Source organism: Staurois parvus, unplaced genomic scaffold (genome assembly GCF_062004578.1).
Source record: "Staurois parvus isolate SC_StPar_1 unplaced genomic scaffold, SC_StPar_1.0 ptg000024l, whole genome shotgun sequence".
In the NCBI taxonomy this organism is placed as follows: domain Eukaryota; kingdom Metazoa; phylum Chordata; class Amphibia; order Anura; family Ranidae; genus Staurois; species Staurois parvus.
The window spans coordinates 1,867,543-1,893,702 of record NW_028317820.1 but is presented as its reverse complement, the minus strand read 5'-3'; the positions used below and the strand labels follow the sequence as shown (position 1 = coordinate 1,893,702).

At 39.7% G+C, this 26,160-nt stretch overlaps 1 protein-coding gene across 3 annotated transcripts in view; it reads right to left on the bottom strand.

The window, feature by feature from the left end:
• Positions 1 to 5,563: 5,563 nt before the first annotated feature.
• ATP2A1 (ATPase sarcoplasmic/endoplasmic reticulum Ca2+ transporting 1) overlaps positions 5,564 to 26,160 on the bottom strand; it is a 29,752-nt gene continuing 9,155 nt past the window's right edge. Inside the window, exons 5-23 of one of the 3 annotated variants that reach the window (XM_089693433.1) lie at positions 24,695 to 24,833; positions 22,842 to 22,922; positions 22,673 to 22,758; positions 22,278 to 22,575; positions 22,015 to 22,181; positions 21,789 to 21,877; positions 21,173 to 21,275; positions 19,712 to 19,843; positions 16,625 to 16,750; positions 16,114 to 16,332; positions 13,120 to 13,455; positions 12,761 to 12,981; positions 12,322 to 12,524; positions 12,142 to 12,227; positions 11,820 to 11,953; positions 11,585 to 11,702; positions 10,908 to 11,025; positions 10,446 to 10,486; positions 5,564 to 6,120 (exon numbers count right to left, since the gene is read on the bottom strand). In XM_089693433.1, the coding sequence (XP_089549559.1) occupies positions 10,482 to 10,486; positions 10,908 to 11,025; positions 11,585 to 11,702; positions 11,820 to 11,953; positions 12,142 to 12,227; positions 12,322 to 12,524; positions 12,761 to 12,981; positions 13,120 to 13,455; positions 16,114 to 16,332; positions 16,625 to 16,750; positions 19,712 to 19,843; positions 21,173 to 21,275; positions 21,789 to 21,877; positions 22,015 to 22,181; positions 22,278 to 22,575; positions 22,673 to 22,758; positions 22,842 to 22,922; positions 24,695 to 24,833 (2,661 nt within the window). In that variant the 3' untranslated portion in view covers positions 5,564 to 6,120; positions 10,446 to 10,481. Of the gene's footprint in view, positions 6,121 to 10,445; positions 10,487 to 10,907; positions 11,026 to 11,584; positions 11,703 to 11,819; positions 11,954 to 12,141; positions 12,228 to 12,321; positions 12,525 to 12,760; positions 12,982 to 13,119; positions 13,456 to 16,113; positions 16,333 to 16,624; positions 16,751 to 19,711; positions 19,844 to 21,172; positions 21,276 to 21,788; positions 21,878 to 22,014; positions 22,182 to 22,277; positions 22,576 to 22,672; positions 22,759 to 22,841; positions 22,923 to 24,694; positions 24,834 to 26,160 lie in introns of those variants that run through there. The other 2 variants (XM_089693425.1, XM_089693438.1) reach the window with 2 other exon arrangements.

Sequence of the window (26,160 nt, the reverse complement as noted above, 5' to 3'; positions counted from 1 at the left end):
AATGCTGAAAAACAGATCCACACCATGATGTTCCCACCGCCATGCTTCACTGTTGGTATGGTGTTTTTGGGGTGATGTACAGTGTCATGTGTCCTCCAAACATGGTCTGTATGACAGTATCCAAAGAGTTCAATTTTGGTCTCATCTGACCAGACTATATTCTCCCAGTATTTCACAGGCTGGTCTAAATGTTGTGCTGCAAATTTTAAACGAGCTTCAACATGCTTTTTCTTCATAAATAAAGTCTTGTGTGGTGAGCGTGCGTACAGGCCATGGCGGTTGAGTGCATTGCTTATTGTTTTCTTTGAAACAATTGTACCTACTAATTCCAGGTCTTTCTGAAGCTCTTGAACAACTCTTCTGATTCTTTTCACTCCTCTGTCAGAAATCTTGTGAGGGGCACCCTGGTCATGGCCGGTTTATGGTGAAATGATGTTCTTTCCACTTTCAGATTATGTCCCTAACAGTGCTTACTGGAACATTCAGAAGTTTAGAAATCCTTCTGTAACCAATGCCAACAGAATGTTTTGCTATAATAAGATTGCAAAGGTGTGAGATGTTTCTTGTGTGACACCTTGGTTACGAGACACCTTTATAGGCCATCAGTTGAGACTGAACCAGCTGTTAATAATTTGCACTGACAAAGGGCAGGATTGCTTTCTATTTACTGATAGATTTCAGCTGGTGTCTTGGCTTTCCATGCCTTTTTGCACCTCCCTTTCTTCATGTGTTCAATACTTTTTGCTCGTGTCATTCCATTTTATTACACATAACTTGTTTTCTGAACTTATTTGTTTTGGTCTTTTTTTGTATGTATGGGTTGCATGGGTTGTTACCGACATGTGGTGAAAATGTCAATAGCACCATTAGAAATATATTTACAGAGGAAAATGGTGACAATAGTCTGTATCCGATCCAATCCTGTATCCTATGTCCGCCCACCAGACTGGTTGTCACTGGCTGTCGCTTCCCAATTAGTACTGCTTCTCCGTACATAGAAGTTACTTTCCTGAAGAAGCCATACGTATAGGCGAAACTCGTCTTTTATTGTTAAGCGATACTCTTTGAGAAGAAGAACTTTTTACAAGATTATATGAACCATATAAGATGTAAAGGGGAATGCCAGGAACTATTCCCCTCCTTGTTTGGGGGTCTTGAATTTTATTTTTCATTCTGTCTTGTATGATTTTAATGTGTAAAATTGTTACTTTTTAACATAGTTTTAAAATAGTTTGATCTCTCACTGTGCGTAAAAAATCCGCTTTTTTTCTATACTATTTGTGATTGTGGGTGTGTTGATGGATCAGGGATTTTGTCTCTTGATTATAGATCAGCCAAAATTTATCACAAAGGGTCTTTCCAAATGGAGAACCAATTGGATGTGTTTTGCTTATTATTAGTAATGCTGATGTTGGACTGGTGGCCAGGTTCAGTGTATCTCAGATTTTTAATGGCCCTTTTGTATTCCCAAAGCCTCATTGTTTCTTGTGCATTTCTGTCATGTTCTAGTTTCCTACATTTGTAATTGAAGTTTGTCTTGTCGATAGTACACAATTTTTTCAATTTCAAAAAGTCCACCAAAGTGACTTCAGCAATACCAATAACACTCAGGAAACATTTAATTGATTTTCCATTCAGGGAGACCCCAACAACAGACCAACTAATATCACCACCAGAAGACATACAGTATAATCCGAGACCCTTTGTGAGAAAGGATATCTACAGTAATACCCTAACCAGAACTTTCACCATTAACACACTATCAGCTCCATCCACAATTAATAGACAAAATCCTTGCTCCTCCCACCCCATAGTCCCTTCTTAATTCTCTGGGGCTAAGATCTTCAGCAACATTCCCAACTCTTCCGCTGATATATCCCACCAACCAACTCCCCTGTTCATTTTTTAGACCCCCTTCCCCCAATCACGTTTTACAAAAAAGAAGTTTGTTACTGAACCACTCGGTGAAAATGAAGGAAAAAACCTGGAAAATAATAAAACAAATGCACTAGTATGGACTAGTAACCTGCAATATATAAAATTTTTGTTCTTGGGTTTAGATAGGCTTTAACTGTATTTATATCAATTGTGGGGTTCATCTTCAAGCAGAGAGGTCGCAGAAAGGTAATCCAAGTGTAAAGTGGGTTTAAGGGCTTCCTGCCCCTGTTTATTGGTCAACAAAACAGAACCCAAAGCAAAAGGTTCCCTTGCAGAGGGAAAAGTCACAGTCCAAAACAAAATCCAACAGAGAAGTTATTAAAGCGATTCTAAAGGTTCATTTTTTTTTTTTGTAAAATAACAAACATGTCTATACTTCCCTACTGTGTGCAGTGTTTTTGCACAGAGTAGCCTGCATCCTCCTCTTCTTGGGTCCCCTGCAGGCTCTCCTGGCTCCTCCTGTCGGGTGCTTCCACAGCAAGCAGCTTGGTATGGGATACCTGCTGCTCCATGTATCCATTCACACACGGAGCTGCAGTTTTACTCTGCCCCCTCTCTCCTCATTGGCTGACTGGCTGTGATTGACAGTGGGAGCCAATGGCTCCCGCTTGCTGTCTCAGCCAATGAGGAGGCATAGACCCAGAACAGCCGAGGCTGTCATTCACATCACTGGATCGCAATGGGGCTCAGGTAAGTATTGGCGGGTATTGGGGAGCTGCTGCACACAGAACGTTTTTTACATTCATGCATAGAATGCAAGTAGGTGAAAAACCTTCAGCCTTTACAATCACTTTAAGCCTCCTGGCTAGTAGTGAGACTACATTTTGTTGTGGGCTTTTGAAATTATGTCTCAAAAACATGATTTTATCAAGACATAATCCTATATAACATCAAGTCAGCATAGCCGGATGTTAATGGTTAATTTGTCTTGGTTGGAAAGTCGAATGACCATCTGGCTGGAGAGATGTAGACGGTGGGTGAAGGGATTTTTTTTTTCCTCCTAGAGACAATACTATTTTGAAGTTCTACAGGTGGTCAAACACCATTATTCAGACTTCAATAAGCAGGTAAACATATACAAGGTCTGGACATGACAATAGAGGAACCAAACTGATTGTCTGAGAGCTTACCCAAACCTTGTAGAGTGTGATAAACCAACAGACCTCTGAAACTATCACAATATACTATTGTCCACCAAGGGTGAAAGCATTAACAGTTGTTTACCGTGATTCCAATACAAGAGCCAGGCAAACAGAGAGTTTTTCCCTACACATAGAAAATGTTGGTTCTAAAACAAAGAAGTGAAATTCAGGACATTTAAGTCTAAAAATTGACTGTATATAATTACAAAGATATACTACAAAAATATATTATAAATGAGATGTTATAAAGGATAGGTTTTACACACCACTAAATATTCAGCAATGGGAACTATATATCACTAACTTGAGTATTGAGATGATGGAAAGTAAGATGTATTATAAACTAGCATTAGTTACATGTCTTATCAGGAAACAAACAGGATGGTATTTCAAGAAGGAATAACTGAATATACACCTATATTCCATGGTCCCTATTTAGAATATTATAGGTATGATCACTTATATCCGGAAAAAGACGTATATTTAATCCCTGAAATTACCTTAAGATTCCACCCGAGGTATGAGTCATCTCAAATACTCAAATTGTTCTATGACACATGACCGCCACCTGGCGGGCAGGTGAGAAATAGCTTATGTACACACATTTCTCAACTAGCCAATCAAGAAGCCTGGTGGGAAGGTATCTTAGAACAATGGATTAGTTGGTATAAAAGCCCTTGTACCTTTAAAGAAAAAAAAAAACCTCATCAAGAAAAAACTCATCAAAAGAAAAGATCTCAGCAAAAGAAAACCTGACTGAAGAAAGACCTGATTCTGAATAACTACTCTTCCATACTTTCAAACTTCCTAAAACTTTACTAAATTTCTAAACCTCTATCCTTATAACTTCCTACATTCTCCCATACTAAATATCTATCACTTGCCCCATAATATCATTTCTAAAGGCGTTCCACTGCCAGCTAAATCCACGGGAGAGTTGCCTAGTCTGAATGCCGGGTGCGGTGAGATTGTTTATTTGATTTTGTATTACCTATTTTCTCTGTTGTGTGGAATCATAAAATTACCTTAGTGTATCACAACAATATTGGGTAGTTAGATATATGTAGAGAGATCCTGTTTTACTGTAAAAAAAAAATTGTTTGTTGCCATATTATAATTTTTTTCATATTTCATAATTTATTGAATATTAATAATCAAGAGTATAAAATATCAAGGGCTAGCTTCTTGCAATCCTATGGCCACGGCTTGTGAGAATATAACATTTGAGATACTCGAAATTATTAATTATTAATAAATTTAATAAATAATCAAATCATTTAAAAATTGTGATATTGATGTAATTAGTTAGAAACCTTATTATTGCGTCTTACATTGGTAGGATATGTTTTTGATTGTGTGTACCAATATTCATTTATCACCAGTCTTTTGCGTTTTGTGTTAATATATATATGATTTTTGTACATAAATAAATTTTTATATTTATCTATTATAAGGCAAATTTTGTGTGTATGGTACGAAATCATATTGGCTAAAAGAATTCAAGGTATAATAATAAGTGGTGATCAAATTATCAAGGTGTCCAAATTATTGGTTCACTAAATATTTGCCGTATTTTAACGGCTGGAGGCACTGTAATATTTCACCTAAGGGAAAGGGACACGCCCTTTATAAGTAAAATATATCCTTACATAAACCACCACAATTTGGTCTGCTTCAGACCTGCAGACATGTTTCATCATAGCTTGCATACATCCTTTCCCAACAACTGATTAACCCAGGGAAAAGACAAATTACAAACCACATAGGGCAACAAGGTGTGGCCAGAGATTACCCCCTGCGTTTTCCTACAAACCTTTCACTGCCACCTATTTATCTCATGAACCACAAAAGCCTGTGTGGCAAATAGTCTCCATCAACAACTGACAGGGGCTGTTTGTCATACAATATTGATATTCATACACATACTCCATACCTTCTTTCTATATTTAAAGTGGTTATAAAGGTTGTTTTTTTTCTTTAAAATAATACACACATCATACTTATTGCACAGAAAAAGCCCAATATTCCCCTTCTCAGGTCCCCTGCTGGCACTTCTGGACCCTCCCCCTCACTGACTGCCCCCAGAGCAAGCTGCTTGCTCTGGGGGCACTCATACATGCTTGCTTCCGAGCTGCCTCTGTGTGTCCATGAGACACAAAGAACATGGCTCAGCCCTGCCCCCTCCTACCACCTCCCTGGCTGTGATTGACAGCAGTAGGAGCCAATGGCTAGCGCTGATGTGTTTCAGCCAATGAGAGAGAGACCTGTGAGAGCTCAGCTCTCATGCACATTGCTGGATCGGGCTCAGGTAAATTTTGGTGGGGCTGCGGGGGGGGGGGGGGAGCAGCATACTGAAGGTTTTTTACCTTCATGCATAGAATGCACAAAGGTAAAAACCTATATCTTTTACAACCATAGAAATATAAACAATATATGCAAAAAACACTCCATTCCCCACAGTATAGTAATAGAGACAACAGCAGTCAGTTTAACTTATTGTTTAATTTTAATAAATAGCTAGAACAGTTTTCATTTGGTTTTCTCGCTTCCATTTTTTTTCTTTGCTACAAGCTGCAACTCCCACAGAGGGCTGAGAACAGGATAACATGACGCTGCGATTTACAAAACACTGGCTTGGTAACTTTCACTGATGGTGGAGACACTGGGGGGGAAAGACATTCTTAGTCCTGGTATACTCCAGCTGGGTGATATTTTCCTTCACTTGTACGCGGAATAATTGAGGCATGACAGGGAGGGAGTGCTATAAAAAGGGGCAAAATTGGAAGCACAACTTTGAAGGCACTTGGAAAAAAAAAACAGAAAAACAGCCCATCGATAACCCAGCCCTTGCAGTCGGACCTGGTGGACACCAGGAGGTGAGGGCCTTGGTAAGACGGATGGAAGGTTGGCAGTGATGTGTTTTAGAATATTGAGATGAGACATCAGAAAGGGACAATGTAACAGAAAGTCTTAATGGAGGTTTTGGGCTGATATCTGACTTATTTCAGTAAAAAGCTGAATTCCTTTTACTGTGGTTTTTCTGTCAAGAAAGGAAGAGAAAAAAATAATCAGATTTGCAGTATGTTTTTAATTAAATCAGTTTCATTTCTTGTCCTGGGATATGTATGTGTGTTTTAATTCTCTGTTTATTAAGTTGTTCTACATATTGATGGACTTAGATGTGACTTGCAGAAAGGTTTTTGGGTATGTGTAATTCAAGACCTTATTAGAAAATTTTTAACAATTTTTTACATTTAATTGAAAGGTCAATTAAACCCAAACTGGATATCTTTTTTTTAAGTTAGTTAAAAAATCTGAAGATATACTATCTTATAAAGAACATCTAGAAATGTCAATTGTGCCTGAACATTACAATGAAAGATTTACCTTTTGTTTTAATCCCTCCTGACCAATAGAGTGCACCCCCTGTGCCTAAACATTCCTGTGCCTTGAGCCTCATAGCTGTATATATACAGTGAGATCATTGAAGGCACAGCTGCCTCTGACTGCTGCTCTCACTAGTTTTGGAGTGAGATTTGATGATTTCACTGCTGTACTGCTCATTGTTCTCCTTGCTGGAAAAGACTTTGTAAGTAAAGATCTGCAATGCAAGGATCTCCCTGCAACTATTTTATTAGCTTTCTCTGCTGCTTTCTCAGTATTTTTGCCCCACCAGTAATCAGAAGCACAACCCTGAACCTCTACTAAAATAGTCACCTTCCTATAGATATATACTGGGATTATTTGCTTAAAATGATACTAAACCTAGTTGCCGACCCGCTGCAGTGTTTTTACTGCGGCAGGGTGGCACCTGTGCGCACAGAGCCGTCTTTTAACGGCGCTCTGTAAAACAGGTAGGGGGCGCTCACAAGGCGCTTGCCTGCCCTACCCGTCTCACAGATCGCGACAGCGGGAGTCCATCACCGGATCCCGGCGGGTCATTAGCCGCCGGGTGTCGGCGATTACCGGTAATCACTGACAGATAGCATGGCTGCAGTGTTTACATTGCAGCTCTGCTATCTGTCAGTTCAGAGCACGCTGAACCTGAGAGAAGACTTTATCTCTCGGGATCAGCGTGTTCCTGTGAAGTACACCCCCCCACCCACTAGTAAAACACTCCCTTCACACAGTTAACCCTTTCATTTAATAAAAAAGTTAACCCCTTCCTCCCCAGTGCCATTAGTACAGTGTCAGTGACCCCAAGTCAGTTCCCCCCCAGTGTCAAAATGTCCACTGCAGTCCCGCCATAAGTCGCTGATCACTGTCATAAATCGCTGATCACCGCCATAAGTCGCTGATCGCTGCCATTTTTAGTATAATAAAAAAAAATCCCAGTATCTTTCCCGCCATTCGTAGACCCTATAACTTTCACGTAAACCAATTAATTTACACGTATTGGGATTTTTTTTAAGCAAAGACATGTTGCAAAATACATTTTGCCAGAAATTTATGACAAAATTTTTCAATTTTTTTACTAGACATGTTTTATAGCAAAAAGTCCAATATATTATTTTTTTTCTCAAAATTATCAGCCTTTTTTTTTATAATGCAAAAAATAAAATACGCACAGGCGATCAAATACCACCAAAAGAAAGCTCAATTTGTGGGAAAAAAAGGATGTAAATTTCATTTATGTATCGTATTGCATGACCGTGCAATTGTCCATTAAACTAGTGCAGTGCTGTATAGCAAAAAAATGGTGTAAATTGCAGTATCTATACCATAGTTTGTAGACACTGTAACTTTCACACAAAGCAATCAATATACACTTATTGGGTTTTTCTTTAACAAAAACATGTAGCAGAATACATTTTGACCTAAATTTATAACTAACTTTGAGTTTACTATATATTTTTTTATAGCTGAAAGTAAAAAATATAGTTTTTCTTCAAAATATTTGGTCTTTTTTTGTTTATAGCGTGAAAAATAAAGGTGATTAATACAGGTGATCAAATACCACCAAAAGAAAGCTCTATTTGTGTGAAAAAAAGGACGTAAATTTTGTTTGGGTGCAGCAACTCATGACCGCGCAATTATCAGTTAAATTAGTGCAGCGCTGAGTAGCAAAAAGAGGCGTGGTCAGGAAGGGGGGTAAATCCTCAGGAGGGCAAGTGGTTAATGCATTCCTTGCATTAAGGTAAAAAACAATTTTAAGTTCCCCGTGCTTCCCCTTCCCTATATGAAGGAGAAGAGAGGGGAGAAGAGGTCAGCACTGCACAGCTGCATCTCTTCTCCCCTCGCTTCCTCTTCACACAGGGACTCGAACTGCAGCAGCAGCCATTGGCTCTTGCTGCCGTCAATCATGCTGAAGTTAGAAGCTGATTGGCTCCCATGCACAGCAGCACCAGATACTAAGTGTACCAGTTTTAGTAAATCTACCCCACAGTGTGAAATAAGGCATGGTACATCAGTAATTAGGAAAAGAACAGCTGTTTGGAGCCAACAGGTAGTACTGGTGACTAGTCTTTTGGTGTCTGCTGGCCTTTCTCTGGGCACAGCTTCCGGAATTTAGGTCCTGTTTTATTGGTTGCTGGCAAGTTAAATCATATGCTGGCTTCTTACATTTCCCAGGTAATTCGGGGGCAATAAATACCCATGAGAATTCTGGGTTCTGTCCAGCTGTCACTACAAAGACAAATAATGGTGTAGTGCTCATCAAATGGATTCATACTAATGTGCAGTAAACAAAAGAGCCTGCCCTGAGTGACATCTTCTTATGCTTTTTGGTGGGGGTCAGAGGGGGGTTTAAAGACACGGGTTGATTTATTAAGACAATTACATGGTACACTTTGCAAATGAAGTTGCACTCTGGGAGGAATTTGTCCACAGAGCTTAGTGAATGTGTTGAAGGTTCCATTTGCAAAGAATACTTGACCACCTGCAAGGAAAATAAGAAAAAAGAAAACAGAATTTTTGCTTTCATTGATTTAATGATGGAAGTCAGCAGAACTTTGCCTTATTCACTATTTCCTGTGCAGAGGGCTACTGCAATTGCAAAGTGAATAGTCTATTTGCCTTCAGAGAATCAGCCCCACAGTCTGCTGGAAGATCTGCTCCCTGGAGTCTCCAAAAGATTTAGAAGTTAATGATTCATCTCACCATACCTGCCCCAAAGTGAAACTGTCAGTGTTTTGCAACGTAGCAGAGATCATTTCTAAATTACCTAAGTCTGCGATATACACAGTGTTCCTTATACAGTATATAAGCTGTCTGAGAATAGAGAATCTGTGTTGCTTACAGTAGCTAATCAAACGTTCCTAAAAGGTTTTACTAATATTTGTTAGAGAAGTGAAATAATTACCTGGTAAAATGGGGAACACAGGTAAGGTATCTTTTCAGACACTTTCAGTACTTTGCACTTTAGTAACTTACCTTCTAATTAGGCAGCGATCTGCTTCCCATTACCTGAACCGTATTGCCCAGACATGCACTGATTTTTGGTGGTGCACACAGAAGCAGCTGATACAGTATATATAGATACATTTCACCAACCCTTTTCATGCAGTTTTTTCAACATGTCAACAGAAACGAATAATACTTTTTTGAGAACAAAAAAGTCTTCTATGTGATAACATGTTTTCAAATGATCTTTTTTGTGCTCAAACCTTTGTTTTGAACGTATTCAATTACCTTTTTTTTGGTTGCACAAAATAAATCTGACATCAAGGACATATGATACAATTTTTATATCATATGCTTGCTGAAAAATTGACATTTGCAACAAACATAGCTGTCAAAAAGATTGCAACAAACATAGATTGCACAGACTGTAAGATAGGACATGTTGCTTCTTGGTTCTTATACCGGTTGTATGATGACATAAGAGACAAAGTAAATGGGAACTTATTAAAGTGGTACATAGTGTAAATAATGAAGTAAACCTGGACAAATGGGAAATCCCAGACAGGGGTAAAAAGGGGAATGGGTATATCCAGACTATTGTTAATTATTTAGATCTGTGTGAGGTGTGTCTGCGGTAGGGCGTTAATGTTTTAATTACAGGTTTTAGTGATCATTTTTATCATGTATTATTTTGTAAAGTAAACGTGTTTAATAGATTTTAGTATTAAATGTATATTACATAGTACAAATAAATTATTTACTAGATTGAAATATATGTAAAAGTACAGCTTTAACTGCAATTTATTGTGCTTGGAGTCTGAATTGTCTACTGATGTAGTAGATGTACTGTAAACAGGAACTGGGTGACACAACTGACAAGACATATTTGGAAGACATATTGTAATCAGGTTAGGTTACAGATGACAGACAGTGGAGCAGCACATGAAGGTGAATGAATAAGGGTAACTGCATGCAGATGATAATGACAAGAATTCTGTAAATGCATGCAATGTGATGGGATACCTGTTAAACAACAACAGGGTAGTGGTAAGGAAAGATTTATCCTATGGGAGAGGATAGAAAAATACTGGTTTAATATGAAGACATTTAAAATGGAAATGATATTTAGTAAATTTCTGTAACTTATCCAGACTTTGCATTCAAACAGTGATACATTGCTCCTGATTGCACATTTATGATAGTAATTGCAATTATCTTTCTGACTTTAAAATTCAGCATATTTATCTTGATAAATAACATTACATTTATCAGCATAATAATGCAGGAATTCCTTTATCACCGTTTGATTTTCTTGCACTTCTGTATAAGCTCCACAAGGAAGTGATCAATGTAGCGACACTGTCAGAAGTGGCTGATATTTATGGAACAAGAATCCTTCCAGTGTATACAACTGTTTTATAAATATAGTGATTTGCTTAGACAATGGAAGCCACCATTGCTACAAACTAAAATGATTGCACTTACCTTCAAGGTAGTTACGGGCAACAAATTTCAAAAGTTCATCCAATAGGATGACAGGGAAGGAAATCTTGAGTACAACAAACCACTGAGTCCATGACAGAGGTGTTAACTTGAAGATCATCTGATGAATACATAAAACAAACAGGATGAGGCAGTGTCCTAGAGCATGTGCAATAAATGCATGAACTTAGTGATTCATTAATAAAATACATTTTGCTTTTAGCTTGCAGGCTTGATGCATGCCTGAAAATACTCCTGATTTGCACTTTTGAATGAAATGCAACACTGGTTTCATATTTAAAGGATGTTCGCTTTAAAAGTGAAAACAGCAGTCTCTTCCTAATATATAATTCAGAAGCTGATACTAGCAGATTTTGGATTAATGTCAGGTTCAAAACTGGTTTATTTTGTTCATCTTTTGCTGGACAGAAGCTGTAGGTTATTGAAACAATGGGGGAAGATAGGTGCACTTCTTCAGGTGCATGGTGCATGACTTTGCTAGTCATTATAAATAATGTATTATACAGTATGTGCCAGGATTACAATTTAAGAATGTTAGCAAAAGTAAAGTTTAATTCAATGTATGCTATAAGACTGAAATGGTCTGTTATTTATTAGCTAAATTATACTTTAATCAATAACTATAGTTTATAATATGCAACTTTAAAACTTCCACTCACAGGCAGAGGGTCAACATAGAGGATAAGGAAGTGGAGGGACATGGAGAGGCAGATAGAGCTCAGCAACCAAAAGTTGGACCATGGGGGCATTCTGACCAGGGACTGGTTTTCTGAAAGACTGTAAGAAGAAAAGAAGAAAACAATATGTCTCTTTTTGTCATTCTGATATTATCCAAAAGGAAATTGTGACAAAAACGAAGAAAAAAAAAAAGGAAGATTCTGATAGTGTTCTTACCTGTTGAGAGCATTGCACATCTCAATTGTGACCAACACAGACAGAGCCATGGTCATTGGAACGGGAGATTCAAAGATTTCACACTCATGACCCTCAAAGTCGGGATTGTCTTCTGTGCACTGCATGAAGTGGCTCTGGGTGTGGAAAGAAAATAGAAAAAAAAAACAACTTATATTCTATAAAATAGCAAGGTGGAGCTTTTGAATTTTCTCCTCCTTTAAAATGTTCTTGAAGTAGTAAAGGAGAAATGTGCATTCATCACTCGAACAAAACTGTCCTTTGAAGAAAACATGTGAAAGAAAAAGCAAAACTATATCCTTACCAGCTGGTAGAAAGTTACGGCAGGTCCATCTTCAGCACACATAAACCACCAGGCAGCAGCACCAACAGTGGCTGCACCGACATAGCCTGCACAGAAGGATGATTTGTATGGTTAGAAACACAAAGACTTATGACCCAAGAACAAGAAAAGTAAACTGCAATACAAAGCAATGCACCATACCTCCAATGGCCATGTAACGGAAGAAAAGCCATCCGCTGATGAGGGGCTCTTTGGGGCTACGTGGTGGTCTGTCCATGATGTCCAAATCAGGTGGATTGAAGCCCAGGGCTGTGGCAGGCAGACCATCTGTGACCAGGTTCACCCACAGCAGTTGTACAGGGATCAAAGCCTCAGGCAGACCCAGAGCAGCAGTCAGGAAGATACTGTTTGAGACAAAAATATGGACCTAGATGTCAAGTTCCAAATTAAAAGAGGTTGGCAATGAAAATTATAAACATCATAGTGACTTCATTTGATGGGTGAACCAAAGTATTACAAAATGAGCTATAAATGTGACTTGAAACGTATCACTTTTTTGTGCCCAAAATTTGGAGTCTTTTTTTAAATCTCTAGACATCCCTGGGACATATGAATGGTGTTCGAAAAATGAATAACTCACCAGACGACCTCTCCTACGTTGGAGGAAATGAGGTAGCGGATAAATTGCTTCATGTTGTTGTAGATGGCACGGCCCTCTTCTACTGCAGCCACAATGGTGGAGAAGTTATCATCAGCCAACACCATCTCTGAGGCTGTCTTAGCTACAGCAGTACCAGAGCCCATAGCAATACCAATCTCAGCCTTCTTCAGAGCTGGGGCATCATTTACACCATCACCAGTCTGGCCGAAAAAAAGGTAATATACGATGTTAGACTTTTGTAGTAGAAAAATATAGTACAGTTATGAAACCAGTCAGAGGGAAAGTTGTGTGATATATTTTGGAATAAAGAAAAACCTTTGTATAATTTATTCACGTACCATAGCTGTAATCTCATCGAAGGATTGCAGGAACTCAACAATCTTGGATTTGTGGGTTGGCTCGACTCTGGCGAAGCAGGAAGCACGCTTGCAGGCATCTCTCTGTTCTGCAGGGGGCAGATCATCAAACTCACGACCAGTGAAAGCACAGCCTGCCACGTCTTGATCCTCACTAAAGATGCCAATACGACGGCAGATGGCGATAGCTGTGCCTTTGTTGTCACCAGTGATCATGATGACACGAATACCAGCTTCACGGCAAAGCTGGATGGAGCCGACAACCTCTTTACGTGGGGGATCCAGCATACCCACACAGCCAACGAAGGTCAGGTCAGTCTATGGAATAAAAGTTGAGTTAGCTGCAGCAGTGTAATCAGTAGATATACAGTTGTGGCCAAAATTATTCAACCCCCACTGAAATTGAGTGTTTTGGCCAGTTTGACATTGCTTTTGATCATTCAGTCATCTTGCTTACATTTACATTAAAGAGGCACTTGTAGGTCAGACAAATATAACATAACAGTTATAATGAAATAACCACAAATGTCTTTTCTGTGCTCACAGCATTATCAGTTTTATTCAACCCCCAAGTGACATTCAATCTTAGTACTTAGTACAGCATCCTTTTACAGTTATAACAGCTTTTAAACGTGAAGCATAGCTTGACACAAGTGTCTTGCAGCGATCTACGGGTATCTTCGCCCATTCTTCATGGGCAAAGGCCTCCAGTTCAGTCACATTCTTAGGCTTGCGCACTGCAACTGCTTTCTTTAAGTCCCACCAGAGGTTCTCAATCGGATTTAAGTCTGGTGACTGCGATGGCCACTCCAAAATGTTCCAGCCTTTCCTCTGCAACCATGCTCTAGTGGACTTGGAGGTATGCTTGGGATCATTGTCCTGTTGAAAGGTCCAACGTCTCCCAAGCCTCAGGTGTGTGACGGACTGCATCACGTTTCCATCCAATATCTCCTGGTACTGAAGAGAATTCATGGTACCTTGCACACGCTGAAGCTTCCCTGTACCTGCAGAAGCAAAACAGCCCCAAAGCATGATTGACCCTCCACCATGCTTCACAGTAGGCAAGGTGTTCTTTTCATCATAGGCCTTGTTCTTCCTCCTCCAAACATAGCGTTGATCCATGGGCCCAAACAGTTCTAATTTTGTTTCATCAGTCCACAGAACACTATCCCACAACTTTTGTGGTTTGTCCACATGGCTTTTGGCATACTGCAGTCGACTCTTCTTATTCTTTGGAGACAGCAAGGGGGTACGCCTGGGAGTTCTGGCACGGAGGCCTTCATTACGCAGTGTGCGTCTTATTGTCTGGGCTGAAACTTCTGTACCCACATCTGACAAATCTTTTCTCAGTTCCTCAGCAGTCACACGGGGACTTCTCTCCACTCTACGCTTCAGGTAGCGCACAGCAGTCGAAGTCAGCATCTTCTTTCTGCCACGACCAGGTAGCGTTTCAACAGTGCCCTTTGCCTTGAATTTGCGAATGATGCTTCCTAAGGTGTCTCTTGGTATGTTTAACATCTTTGCAATCTTCTTATAGCCATTGCCCTTCCTGTGAAGAGAAATCACCTCTTCTCTTGTCTTCCTGGACCATTCTCTTGCCTTCACCATGTTTGTAACCACACCAGTAAATGTCTAGAAGGAGCTGAGTATCACAGTCATTTTAAAGCTGCCTAATTGGTGCTTATTATGCTTGATTGCTGCTCGGTGACATCCACAGGTGTTTTCAATACCTGATGGAAAGCACCTGTATGAACCTCTGTTCTTCAGAGTGGTAGTCTTTAAGGGGTTGAATAATTGTGGCAATGAAGAAACCACATAAGAACCATTTACTACTGTATTACATAAACAATTGATGTCATTTTAGTTGCATTTGGGTAGTTACAACGTCCTTGTAGGATTTGATTCTGAATACAATTCCAAATGTACACTATAGTCCCTAAACCCCTTTACAGCATTGGGGGTTGAATAATTTTGGCCACAACTGTAAATTAATGTGATAATTGTGGACCATGGTTATCCACTCTGAGGAGGGCAAAGCTCTTTTCGATGTGTGTTCTGCTGGTTGATGGAGACCATTTGTGCCGCCCCCTGGGACACCCTAACAATTCCCCCCCTCCCCTTTTTTTTTTCCTCTCCTTTCCCTCCTACTTTTTCTTTCCTCAGTCTTTCCTCTTACCCTTTTTGTCCTCTCTCCTCATATACATAAAAACTTTGGCATTCTTCCTCTGCACAGTGGGTACACTCCAGGAGTGTTCCACCGACAACAGTCCTTTATTAGTACCGCTGGCTAGGATTACTTTATAGTCATCTGGGTTGTTGTCTGACCATTCATGATCCTCCTTCCTCTTATTGGTATGGTGTGGAATCAGCATTATAAGCATACTTTTGGTGCTCTGTCAGCCCAACTATGTCAATAATTTCCTACCACTAATTTGTATCGCTGTTATGAATGTCAAAAACTTCTGGTAGTATTCTGTACCTGTGGTTATGTTTCTTTATATCTGGTTGCTTGATCGTTTTGGAAACTGCCTTTTTTCTTAAATAAAACATTTGCAAAAAGTAAAAATAAATAATGTGATAACTTTGTATTTGAACAGAGAAGAGGTTATACATTAAGATACTAATGAGTTTGCATGAGATATGCAGTGCTTCTGTCAATGTGAGTTCATTTTTAGATTTTCATTGCTATGGTTTTATTTATTGTTTATAATGGTGATTACCTATTATGGGAAATACTTTTTGACTGTGATTGTCTGCTGAAATGTCTCCACAGACATGTGTTTGTCACAAAGGAAGGCATATATTGGGGGTTATTTACTAAAATTGCATGGTGCAAAATCTGGTGCAGCTCTGCAAAGAAATCACTCAGTTTTATTGTCAAAGCTTAATTCAACAAGCTGAAGTTAGAAGATTTTTGGCTACCATGCATAGCTGCACTAGATTCTGAGTACACCAGTTTAGTCTCACACATTTTACCTCATAGTCAACAAATTTGGTGGCGTCATCCAGAACCATCTCTTCCCTCTTGGGTGGAGTGTCTCTTGTGGCAAGAGCAAGACAACGCAGGGTATCTCTGCCTGTGCCCCATTCTTTGACTACAGACAGAATCTTGTCCTTGATAGCAGAAGTGAAGGGTACACGAGTTGTGCCCACACGTACATAGTTGCAACGGTCAATCACACCTTCTGGGGCACCCTATAGTATAGAGAATATAGGAAAAAAATTAACTTAAAATACACATGAATACTCCAGATTGCGCACTGTATGCAAATACTATGCTGTGTTACTTATCGCTTGTGACGAGCAGTATAAATATTATTAACACTCACACAATGCATTTTTATGCATTTCAGTTCACTAAACTATACAAGGCACAGATTATCCGTACCACAAATTTCTCCAAATTCCACTGTGAAAAGCAGTTTTTTTAATGTATTCAGTCAGTTTACATTTTTACGGTTAATTAAGGCTCAAAAGTTGATCATACCTTCACAAACATCTTGTTGCCAACAGCAGCACGGGAAGCCTTGGCGGGTGTGCAGTAAACAGACATGGACTTTCTGTCACGTGAGAACTCAAGAGTGAATTCCTTCTTCATCAGTTGCTTGATAACCTGAGTTATAAGAAGGATAGTGTTGCTTTGTTAGAGGTCTCATTGATGACATTAGTTGTCCTTTATTTGTGGTTGACTGTAAATTAATTACTTAAAGTGGAATTTTAGGTAAAAATAAAAAATGGGCGGACTGGCAGAATTTTTAATGCAGAAAAGACATATATTTAAAATGCTACAGTTTTGGTCGTATTCAAAATATTACAAAATATATTTCAATATATATATATATATATATATATATATATATATAAAATGTATGTTGAAATGCATTTTTTATATATTACTATATATTATTATTATTATACAGGATTTATATAGCGCTAACAGTTTGCGCAGCACTTTACAAAATAAGAGAGACAGTACAATTACAATACATTTCAGTACAATATATATATATTCTTCAGATATTTTTTAACATATAAAAAAGTCATTTTAACATATATTTTTACATATATTTGTAAATGCATTCCAAAAATGTAGATTAACCACCTCCCGTCCGGCCGTTGTATATAAACGGCCGGACGGTGGCACTGCAGGGTCGGGTGGCCGTCTATAAACGGCCTCCCCGCACCCTGCTTGTGCGCGCTCCCTGGGAGCGCGCAGCACCGCGATCCGGTGCCCGCTGTGTCCTCCGGACACAGTGAAACACCGATCGTCAGACGGGACCTCTGTATGAGGTCCCGATCATGTGATCACTGATTGGCCAATCAGTGATCACATGCAAAGTAGTAAGCAAGATGTCACTTCTGACATCATTGCTTATTATGTGTGAAATCTGTGAATGATCACAGAGGTCACATGGTACAAGGCTATTCACAAAAGCCTTGTACCATGTGACAAGCTGTGACCAATCACAGCTCACTCAGTACTTCTCAATGAGTGCAAGAATGCACACAGAGAGAAAGAGAAATGATTGCTTTTACATCCTATATGGGTGTAAAAGCAATCAGTGTAAAAAAAAAAAAAAAAATCTTCATCACCCCCCACAAGTAGTACAGTGTCACCATGGTGACACTGTACTGCTAGGGTGACAGTATGTAAAAAAAATAAAATAATTATAATATAGAAAAATAAAATAAAAATGTAAAAAAAAATGTTTAAAAATTATAATTTCTGGTTATAAACTAATTTGGATTTTTTTTTTTACTAAAAAGATAACGGAATAAATTTTGGCTAAGATTTATGATGAAATATTATTTATTTGCAAAATTTTATAAAAAAAACACTTTTTTAAAAATTTTTTGGACATTTCATTTACATAGCAAAAAAAATACAAATCCCAGTGGTGAATAAATACCACCAAAATAAAGCTTTATCTGTCTCAAAAAAATGGTAAAAAATTCATTTGGGTACAGTGTTGCATGACCGCGCAATTGTCATTCAAAGTGTGATAGCGCTAAAAGCTGAAAATTGCCCTGGTCAGGAAGGGGGTAAAAGTGTCCGGTATGGAAGTGGTTAAATGTATTTTTTAAAGACATACAGTATAACTGATCACGTGCAGTGCTATGGCAGTTGTTGATCAAACAGAGGCCAAGATGGCAGCTTCCTTGGCTGAAAACTATAGGACGGTTTAGTTCCATTGTAATGTAAACTTTTAAGGGAATGTACTGTATATTTGTGTGGTCAGTTTTTTTTTAAAGAATTGTAATTAAAAAAAAAAAAGTAATATCTATTGCAGGGTAGATCCATGACTCTGAGTTTGCAAAGCATGCTCGGCTTTCTAATAATAAAACCCAGCAATGCGTACCTGGCGATACCCTGTGTTTAACTAAGGCTACGTTCATACTACCCTTGTTTTCAAGCGGCAGAAAGGCATTTGGGAAGCGTTTTTACCGCTTCCCAAATGCCTCGGACAATTCTGCCCATTGCAGCACATGGTGCTGTTCTAACAGGAGCGGTAGCGTCGCGGCGTGGTGCAGCGAAACGGACGCCTCTGGTCTAGTCAGGAGGCGTTGAAGCCTCCTAGTCTAGTCTATGGTGCCGCTCCACAAACGCCCGGCCGGCGTTTGCGGTGCGGTTGCGGGGTGTTTGCGGAGAGGTAACACCATCCAAACTTCATTATAGGCATTTGTGGGGCGTTTTTAATGCTCAGCAAACGCCTAGCAACCGCCGCTGAACCGCGCATGCGGCGTTTGCTGAGCGTTTGCCGAGCTTTAACAAATGCTCCACAAACGCCGGACCAACGCTTGCCAAACGCTATAGGGGCATTTGGCAAGAGTTTTTAAAACAGTCAAGTGTGAACGAACCCTAAGACAGGCAGTGTATTTGCCATTGCTCAGCAATGAGAGAGGCAGCTTGTGTGTCCCTCTTGGGCAACAGATCCTGAAATATGTGTAATCTGATCTTTCCAGCTATTCAGGTCTATTTCTAACCAGCAACAGGTTTATAGACCTGAAGACCTCTAGGCCTTTTTTTGAGAACCATGACATATTTAAAGCTTTATTTTTCAGAGCTTAGCAAATAAATAAAGGCACTATCTTTAAAAAATTAAGTTTTGTATGTTCAACCTAAATTTCCAAATAGAACCCTGTTCAGAACAGTTTTTTAAGCATCATGAAAAGTTGTGCCTACAATAACAGGTGTTTGGTATAGTGTGTTACATGGGATCATTAAGAAGCAGATTATTAGATGGGCATTAAGTTTCTTGTACATGATAAGTCCACGCCAGGTGTCTGGTATAGAAAGTCTCTTGAAAAAGCTACAGCCAACTTGTGAGTAGCATGCTGTAATTAGCTTTCTATATTGGTAGTAAACAGGGGTAACTTGTTACAAGATGGACCCACGAATTGGAAGGTTATGTATTTTTGTGTAAATCATATTTTCATGATAAGTAAAACTTGTGGCTGTATCTAATCCTGCTGTTTCTCCTGTTTGATCAGTTACAAAAAAAACAACATTTTAGCAAATTAGAAGCTTTTCTTTAGGTGCTGGATATAAAATGGTTAAGGTGGTAGTACTTACAGAGTTGCAGGCATTGGCACGCTCCACTTTGGTCAGGCTCTTCACTTCAGTGTTGAATACATTCATCTTCTCAACCAGGGTTGTCAGAGCAGTTTCAGTAGCTTCACCAACCTTCTCAAACACACCCTTAGACTGGTGGAAGAAAATGTTAAAGAAGGTAAGTTCTGAGAAAATAGTTTTTAGATGTCAGCACAGCAGCCACACAAACTTTGCTTGATTAGTGCAATTTTTAGTTGACACTACGTCTGAAATTACTTTTGTGTTAATTAGAGCTAGAAACTACTTCATGCTTTGCATAGGGCACATACTGCATTTTGTATGTAACATATATTGGTGCTAAAGGGGCTAAATATTTATATCACTTACTACATGTTATATACTCTGTCTCCAAAAGTTAGAAATATCAAATGAGCTGTTTTTTGGTGAGGCCTTTAGAGATTGTTCCAGCCAGCTTCCTCATCTATTCCAAGCTTTAAATTTGCACATCCCTGTTAGTGTAACATTCCAGTTGCAAATGTGCCTCACTGTCAGTCCCTGACTGCAAAAACCATCCCTGGACCTTTAGTAAACTTTGGAACTCTTTTCTGTGCCATCAGCAGTATTGTACAACTTGCTTGTTGCCTATCATGCTTGTGTTGTGGCTTCAATGATTTCTGAGTCAATCACCCAAACTAAATATGGAGATAAGGAATTCAGAAACTTTTTTTATCAGTTATGTGCTTCATGTTTGGTCCAGGTCTGTGATTCAGGAGTACTGACGGCAAAGATGGAAAAAGAACTAGAATTTGCAGAACAAGGCCAGCAATACCAGCCTAAATGTTTCACCTCAGCTAGGTGTACGTCATCCCGTTTATGACAGCCTAATACATATGGAGGGGCTATAACACCTGCACACCGCATATATGTGTCGCTGAGTGGTCATTTTTTCTATGCTGGGAGCGAGCAGTGAGTGAAATATAGCTTTTGGTGCTTGCAAATGATTGGTAGCAGAAGAGACTGGAGGATCATGTGACCGCAGTGACAACCAGTCACAATGGTCATGTGACCAGCAGAAATTTTTAAAGGGACATCGGGGTGGGCAAGAAGGGTCTAAGTAATGAGGGTCCAGTCTACAGTATCAAAAGTGCTTTGCATTGTCATGGATTCTAGGAAGGGGACCTCAAGCCGCAGTCTGGTAAATTTCTACATAGTCGGTGTAACCCAGTCAGTGCTACAAGATGATAATTAAAAGCTGTAGCATCATTTTTGTTCACCAGCTAAGAGTAGGAGTGCTATGCTTCTCACCTAGTCCGAAATTAAAAAACATAAAAAATTAGTTTATCAATCAAAAAGAAGTCACTACACTTAGTTTTTAGTATATAGAGCATAGTTTACAAAACTATTAGCCCATGCAGCGTTAGATAAACAGGCCAAAGATAGTTTAAGGGGGAAATGTAGTGGTGCTGACTTTTTTGTGTTTACCTCATTAAAGTCGAGGGAAGAGTCATTGCAAAGTGCACAGATTGTGGCCAACTCCACCAGCCCATCATATTGGCCAGCTTTCACATTCTTATCATTCTTCTGACTGAGAGGACACCACATAGAAAGAGAGGAGGGAGCCCCAAGAAAGGATGAAAGGAGAAAAGAATTGGTGAGACAGGGAGAAATGATTTAGAGAAGAATGGAGGGGGACACAGATGTGCAGATATACAGTAGCTAAACATAAGAATAAAGGATAACATAAACACGGCGGATATCATAGTAGAGTAGAAAAGTGAGTTTTAAAACGGCATAAAAAGAGATTAGACAGAAGGGTCCAGAGGGAGAAAATTAGAGATACAGCATGAATGATTCACTGAGTATTGGTGGTACGGTGACAAATGGAAGGTAATGCAAGAATAATGATTTGTGCAGATGGAAAGCAAAAATATGCAATGGGTAAAAGTGTAGGCTCCAACGCGGCGTGTAGGTTAAATGGTGCAGTACAGAAACTCCTAGTGTTCCCTCTTTTGCAGTTCACAGAACTATTGGTTAAGGAGTAGAATGCACCAGTGGGCAGAAATGTTCATATTAAGCATTTTACTATATTTAAACTTACACATCTCCTTCTGGGGCATAGGTGGATCCAGTAATGGTGAATTCATTCAGGGAGGTGACATCGCCTTCAACTTTATCAATCACAAACATCTATAAAAATAAAAACAATTTGAAACATACTTCTTGTGTATTGATTTGGATGCCAAATACACAAAAAGTGCTAATATTTGTATAGAAAGCACCCTGTATTAGATTAAGACACATAAAAGATCATTATGTAGGCTTACCCTGCAGACAGACATCTGGTTGGTGGTCAGAGTACCAGTCTTATCAGAGCAGATGACTGAGGTGCAACCAAGAGTTTCTACAGAGGGCAAGCTCCTTACAATGGCGTTCTTCTTGGCCATACGTCTTGTACCCAGGGCCAGACAGGTGGTGATTACAGCAGGGAGACCTTTGTGCAAAGACAGACTCTTAGTAAAAAAAATGGACTCCTGCTTTAGCGTTTATCTGTACATGCTGCAGCCACCCTAAAAAATAATGCTCTTACCTTCAGGGATGGCAGCTACAGCCAGAGCCACGGCAATCTTGAAGTAATAGATAGCTCCTTTGATCCAAGAGCCACCATGGATGGGGTCATTGAAGTGTCCAATGTTGATAAGCCATACAGCAACACAGATGAGGGAAATGACTTTGGACAGCTGCTCTCCAAACTCATCAAGTTTCTGCTGCAGAGGGGTCTTCTCCTGTTCAGTGGCTGCCATCTCATCACGAATTTTACCAATCTCAGTGTTTGGGCCAGTGGCAATTACAACGCCAATGGCTTTGCCAGCTCCTACGTTGGTACCCTAAGAATTGGAAAGGAGTTTATCAACTGTTCTGCAAAAACAACAGACGAAAGCAATGAAAAGCCCACCAATAAGGGACAATGTCAAAAGCACTTACAGAGAACAGCATGTTTTTCTTGTCTTGGTTGACAGCTCTGAGGTCGGGAACAACTTCTGTATGTTTGATGACAGAGACAGACTCTCCTGTTGGAGGCAAACATTTTTTAGTGAGAAATCTACAAGATGACTGAACAAGTATGACATAAAAATGAAATTGGTTGTCATACCTGTCAGGATGGACTGATCAATACGCAGAGTAGTGGATTTAATGCTGATGAGTCTGATGTCAGCTGGGACTTTGTCACCAACTAGGAAGGAAGGACAAGTCATATGTGAAAACCCAAAAAGGTAATGCCTTTATTTCAGAAAAACTTCATTTTTTTGCAAGATCAGGGAAGGAGTGTTTTTCACAGTTGCAGAATCTTTTAAACTTGCTGAAATGTTTATGAATTGTCTATGAACTATTCAGCTCTGTTCCCAGCCACCTTGGAGTGTTCTCACTCCTCCCCTGGCATTCTCCATTATAAAAAAATAACCCACAGAGCACAAACCACTCATAATGACCATGGGAAGGAGTGCTGGTCTTGACATGTAAGCGCGTTGGGGTTGATTTACTAAAACTATAGGGTACAAACTCTGATGCAGCTGTGCATGGCAGCTTCTAACTTCAGCTTGTTTAATTAAGCTTTGACACCAAAACAAAAACCTGGAAGCTGATTGGTTTATTTGCGGAGCAACACCAGATTTTTCACTCTCCAGTTCTAGTAAATCAAGCCCATTGATCCCTCCTCCGATATCCCAGAAGAAAATAGGACTTTGGCAAATTCTCAAGCTAACAAAGCTGTAATATTTCTTTGCGGTTAACTGGCCTTTTACTGGTTATTGTATATTAGACCAAAGGTTCTTAACCATGGATCTGTGTTCTATAAGGCTAGGTTCACACTAGTGTAGCTGAAACGTGATTTGATTTTAAGTGCAATTTTGTAGTGTGTTTTTGACACGTTTTTCATGCTTATTTTTGTTTGTTTGTTTTAGGAGAAAGAGGCTATACATAAATCTGCCAAAAATGCTCTAAAAATGCAAGTACATGCATTTTACATGCATTTTTGGTGCATTTCCATTGAAGTCTATGGGGCACAGTCACGCTACGTCACAGCAAAGTAGCGGTCCATCACCCCTATGGACAGACATGTGTAAATGGACTTGTGTCCGTTTACACCCGCTTACCTCCGGGTCTGATCCGGTCTGCTCAAAAAAAACCTGAAGAAATCTGTCCTCTACCATTTAGGCAGATCAGATTGAAGGGTAGTTGGGTGTAAACAGACAGCAGAGTCCATTTACACCCAACCACCCATAGAGCAGAGCGGGCTGTGTCTTTGTCCACTGTGCATAAACTGCATCTGCCTGCTCTGTTCCAATCAACAAGGGATCTGTGAGTGGGTGGAGTCCGCCCCAAGTGAAAGGAGCTTTACAGTTTAGCAAATGTAGGACTGCAAGAACCCCTTAAAAGAAAATTGGATTGCCCTAGGGGTTGCAAACAGTACAGATGTCTCTGACTTGGAAGAACATACTTTTTTTTGTTTTATAAATTTACACAATATTTTGAGGATAATCACATTTTTTACTATAAGGAGCTCATAATATTTTAAATTTAAAAGGAACATTTTTAGAAAAGTATTTTTTATACTTGCATCCCACAAAGTCAGCTTTAGGCTATTTTGTACAAAATAGAATCTGATAGTCCATTCTGTGAAAAGGTACATTCTGTGTATAGCGCATATTATTTAATAGATGATTCAATGCAAAGACATATTCCAAAATGCATAGATTTGCCTGTGCCCGCTATCTTTCAAAAGCCGGTAACAAGTTGTGTGCATTTCATTCAGCGAATACTTCTCACTGACTACCATGGGGAAATGGCTAGGGAAGCAAGTTACCTTATTGTGTATGTTAAAGTGAAAGATAATGGTTAGTAAAAAAACAACAACCTTGAAACAGTAGCTTTGCATTGAGATACACATCTGGAATTAGAGTATGTAGGAAAATATATTCTTCAATATTAGGGTATAAAGATGCTCACCTGCAACTTCCACAATGTCTCCTGGCACAATCTCTCTTGCCTTGATTCTTTGTACAGATTTTCTGTCACTGCGGTAGACTTTTCCCATCTCGGGCTCATATTCCTTAAGAGCCTCAATGGCATCTTCAGCATTTCTTTCCTAAATTACAAAAAAACTTTTTTTAGTAGGCATTTTCGTAGTTAGTCTGGCTGAAAAAAGACAAAAGTCCAGCCAGTTCAACCATTAAAAAAAAAAAAAAAAAAAGTTATAAACCTATACCCACAGTTGATCCAGAGGAAAGCACAAAAAACCCAGCAAAGCATGAATTTTCATTCCGTTAACAATAGTCTGTCAGTTTTTATTTTAAAGCAGAGCTCCACCATCCCTCCAAAGAATTAAAAGTGAGCAGCTACAAATACTATACTAAATAATGTAAGGACACTTACCTGTCCAGGGATCCAGCGATGTTCTTACCCGAGCTGATTCTTCAGTCGACTTTGGGTGCAGGTACTGACAACTTCAGTATAGGAAACTGGAAGTTAAGCCTTGCAGCTTCACAGCCGTTTCCCTACTGCCCATGAGCAAAGTGCACTGCGCTTTTTGAGTGGTCCTGCAGTCTTCAGGGACCTGTGAAGTGTTCCAGAAGGCTGCGGTGGAGGGAGGAGGATCTGAACTTCCGGCTCAGATCACCACTGCGCATCTGACCAGAAGTGGGAGCGGGTATCTGTCAAAACCAGGTACCTGCTCCCCCCTCCCTCCCCTCCAAAAAGTCTCAAATGTGGCAGTGGGGGGGGGGGGGGGGGGAAGAACAAAAGGAACTTCCCCTTTTTGGTGATGTAACGCTTGAAGTACTGTGTTTGATTTGCTAACATGTAAAGCTAGATGGAGTGCAGGAGTCTGTGTTCACATCAAATATTTGATCAGAAAAGAAATTAAAACATAGTGCCTGAATGTTTGACGTGAACACAGATACACTTCATGCTATCATGTCTCCTCCAGGGGCGGACTGACCATTTGGAAACTAGGGCACTGCCCGAGGGTCCGGGGTCAGTAGGGGGCCCCATGAGATGCCCCTGGTACCTTTTTCATAGGCTTTTTTGAGTTTGGGCAAGGACACAGGGGTCCCATGATCCCCTATTGCCCGGGGGCCCCATGAGTTGTCAGTCCGCCCCTGGTCTCCTCATACATGTTACCTTGCTTCCTTATACCTTAGTAAATCAGGTCTGTTGACTCATAAGCAAGTAAAACAACCTGTTCATAGTTTATACCATCAGTGGCATGATTATAGGTTTCACCCCCCATCAGGCATTGACAGCAAAGGACTGCACTCCTCTGTTGTAAACCACTGGGTGGGGGGAATTTACTAAAATTGGAGCAGACAAAATCTGGTGCAACTGTGCATGGCAACCAGTCAGCTTGTAGGTTTTTATTGTCAGAAAGTTAGGAGCTGATTGGTTAGTATACACAGCTCTGTGTGGTCCAGTTT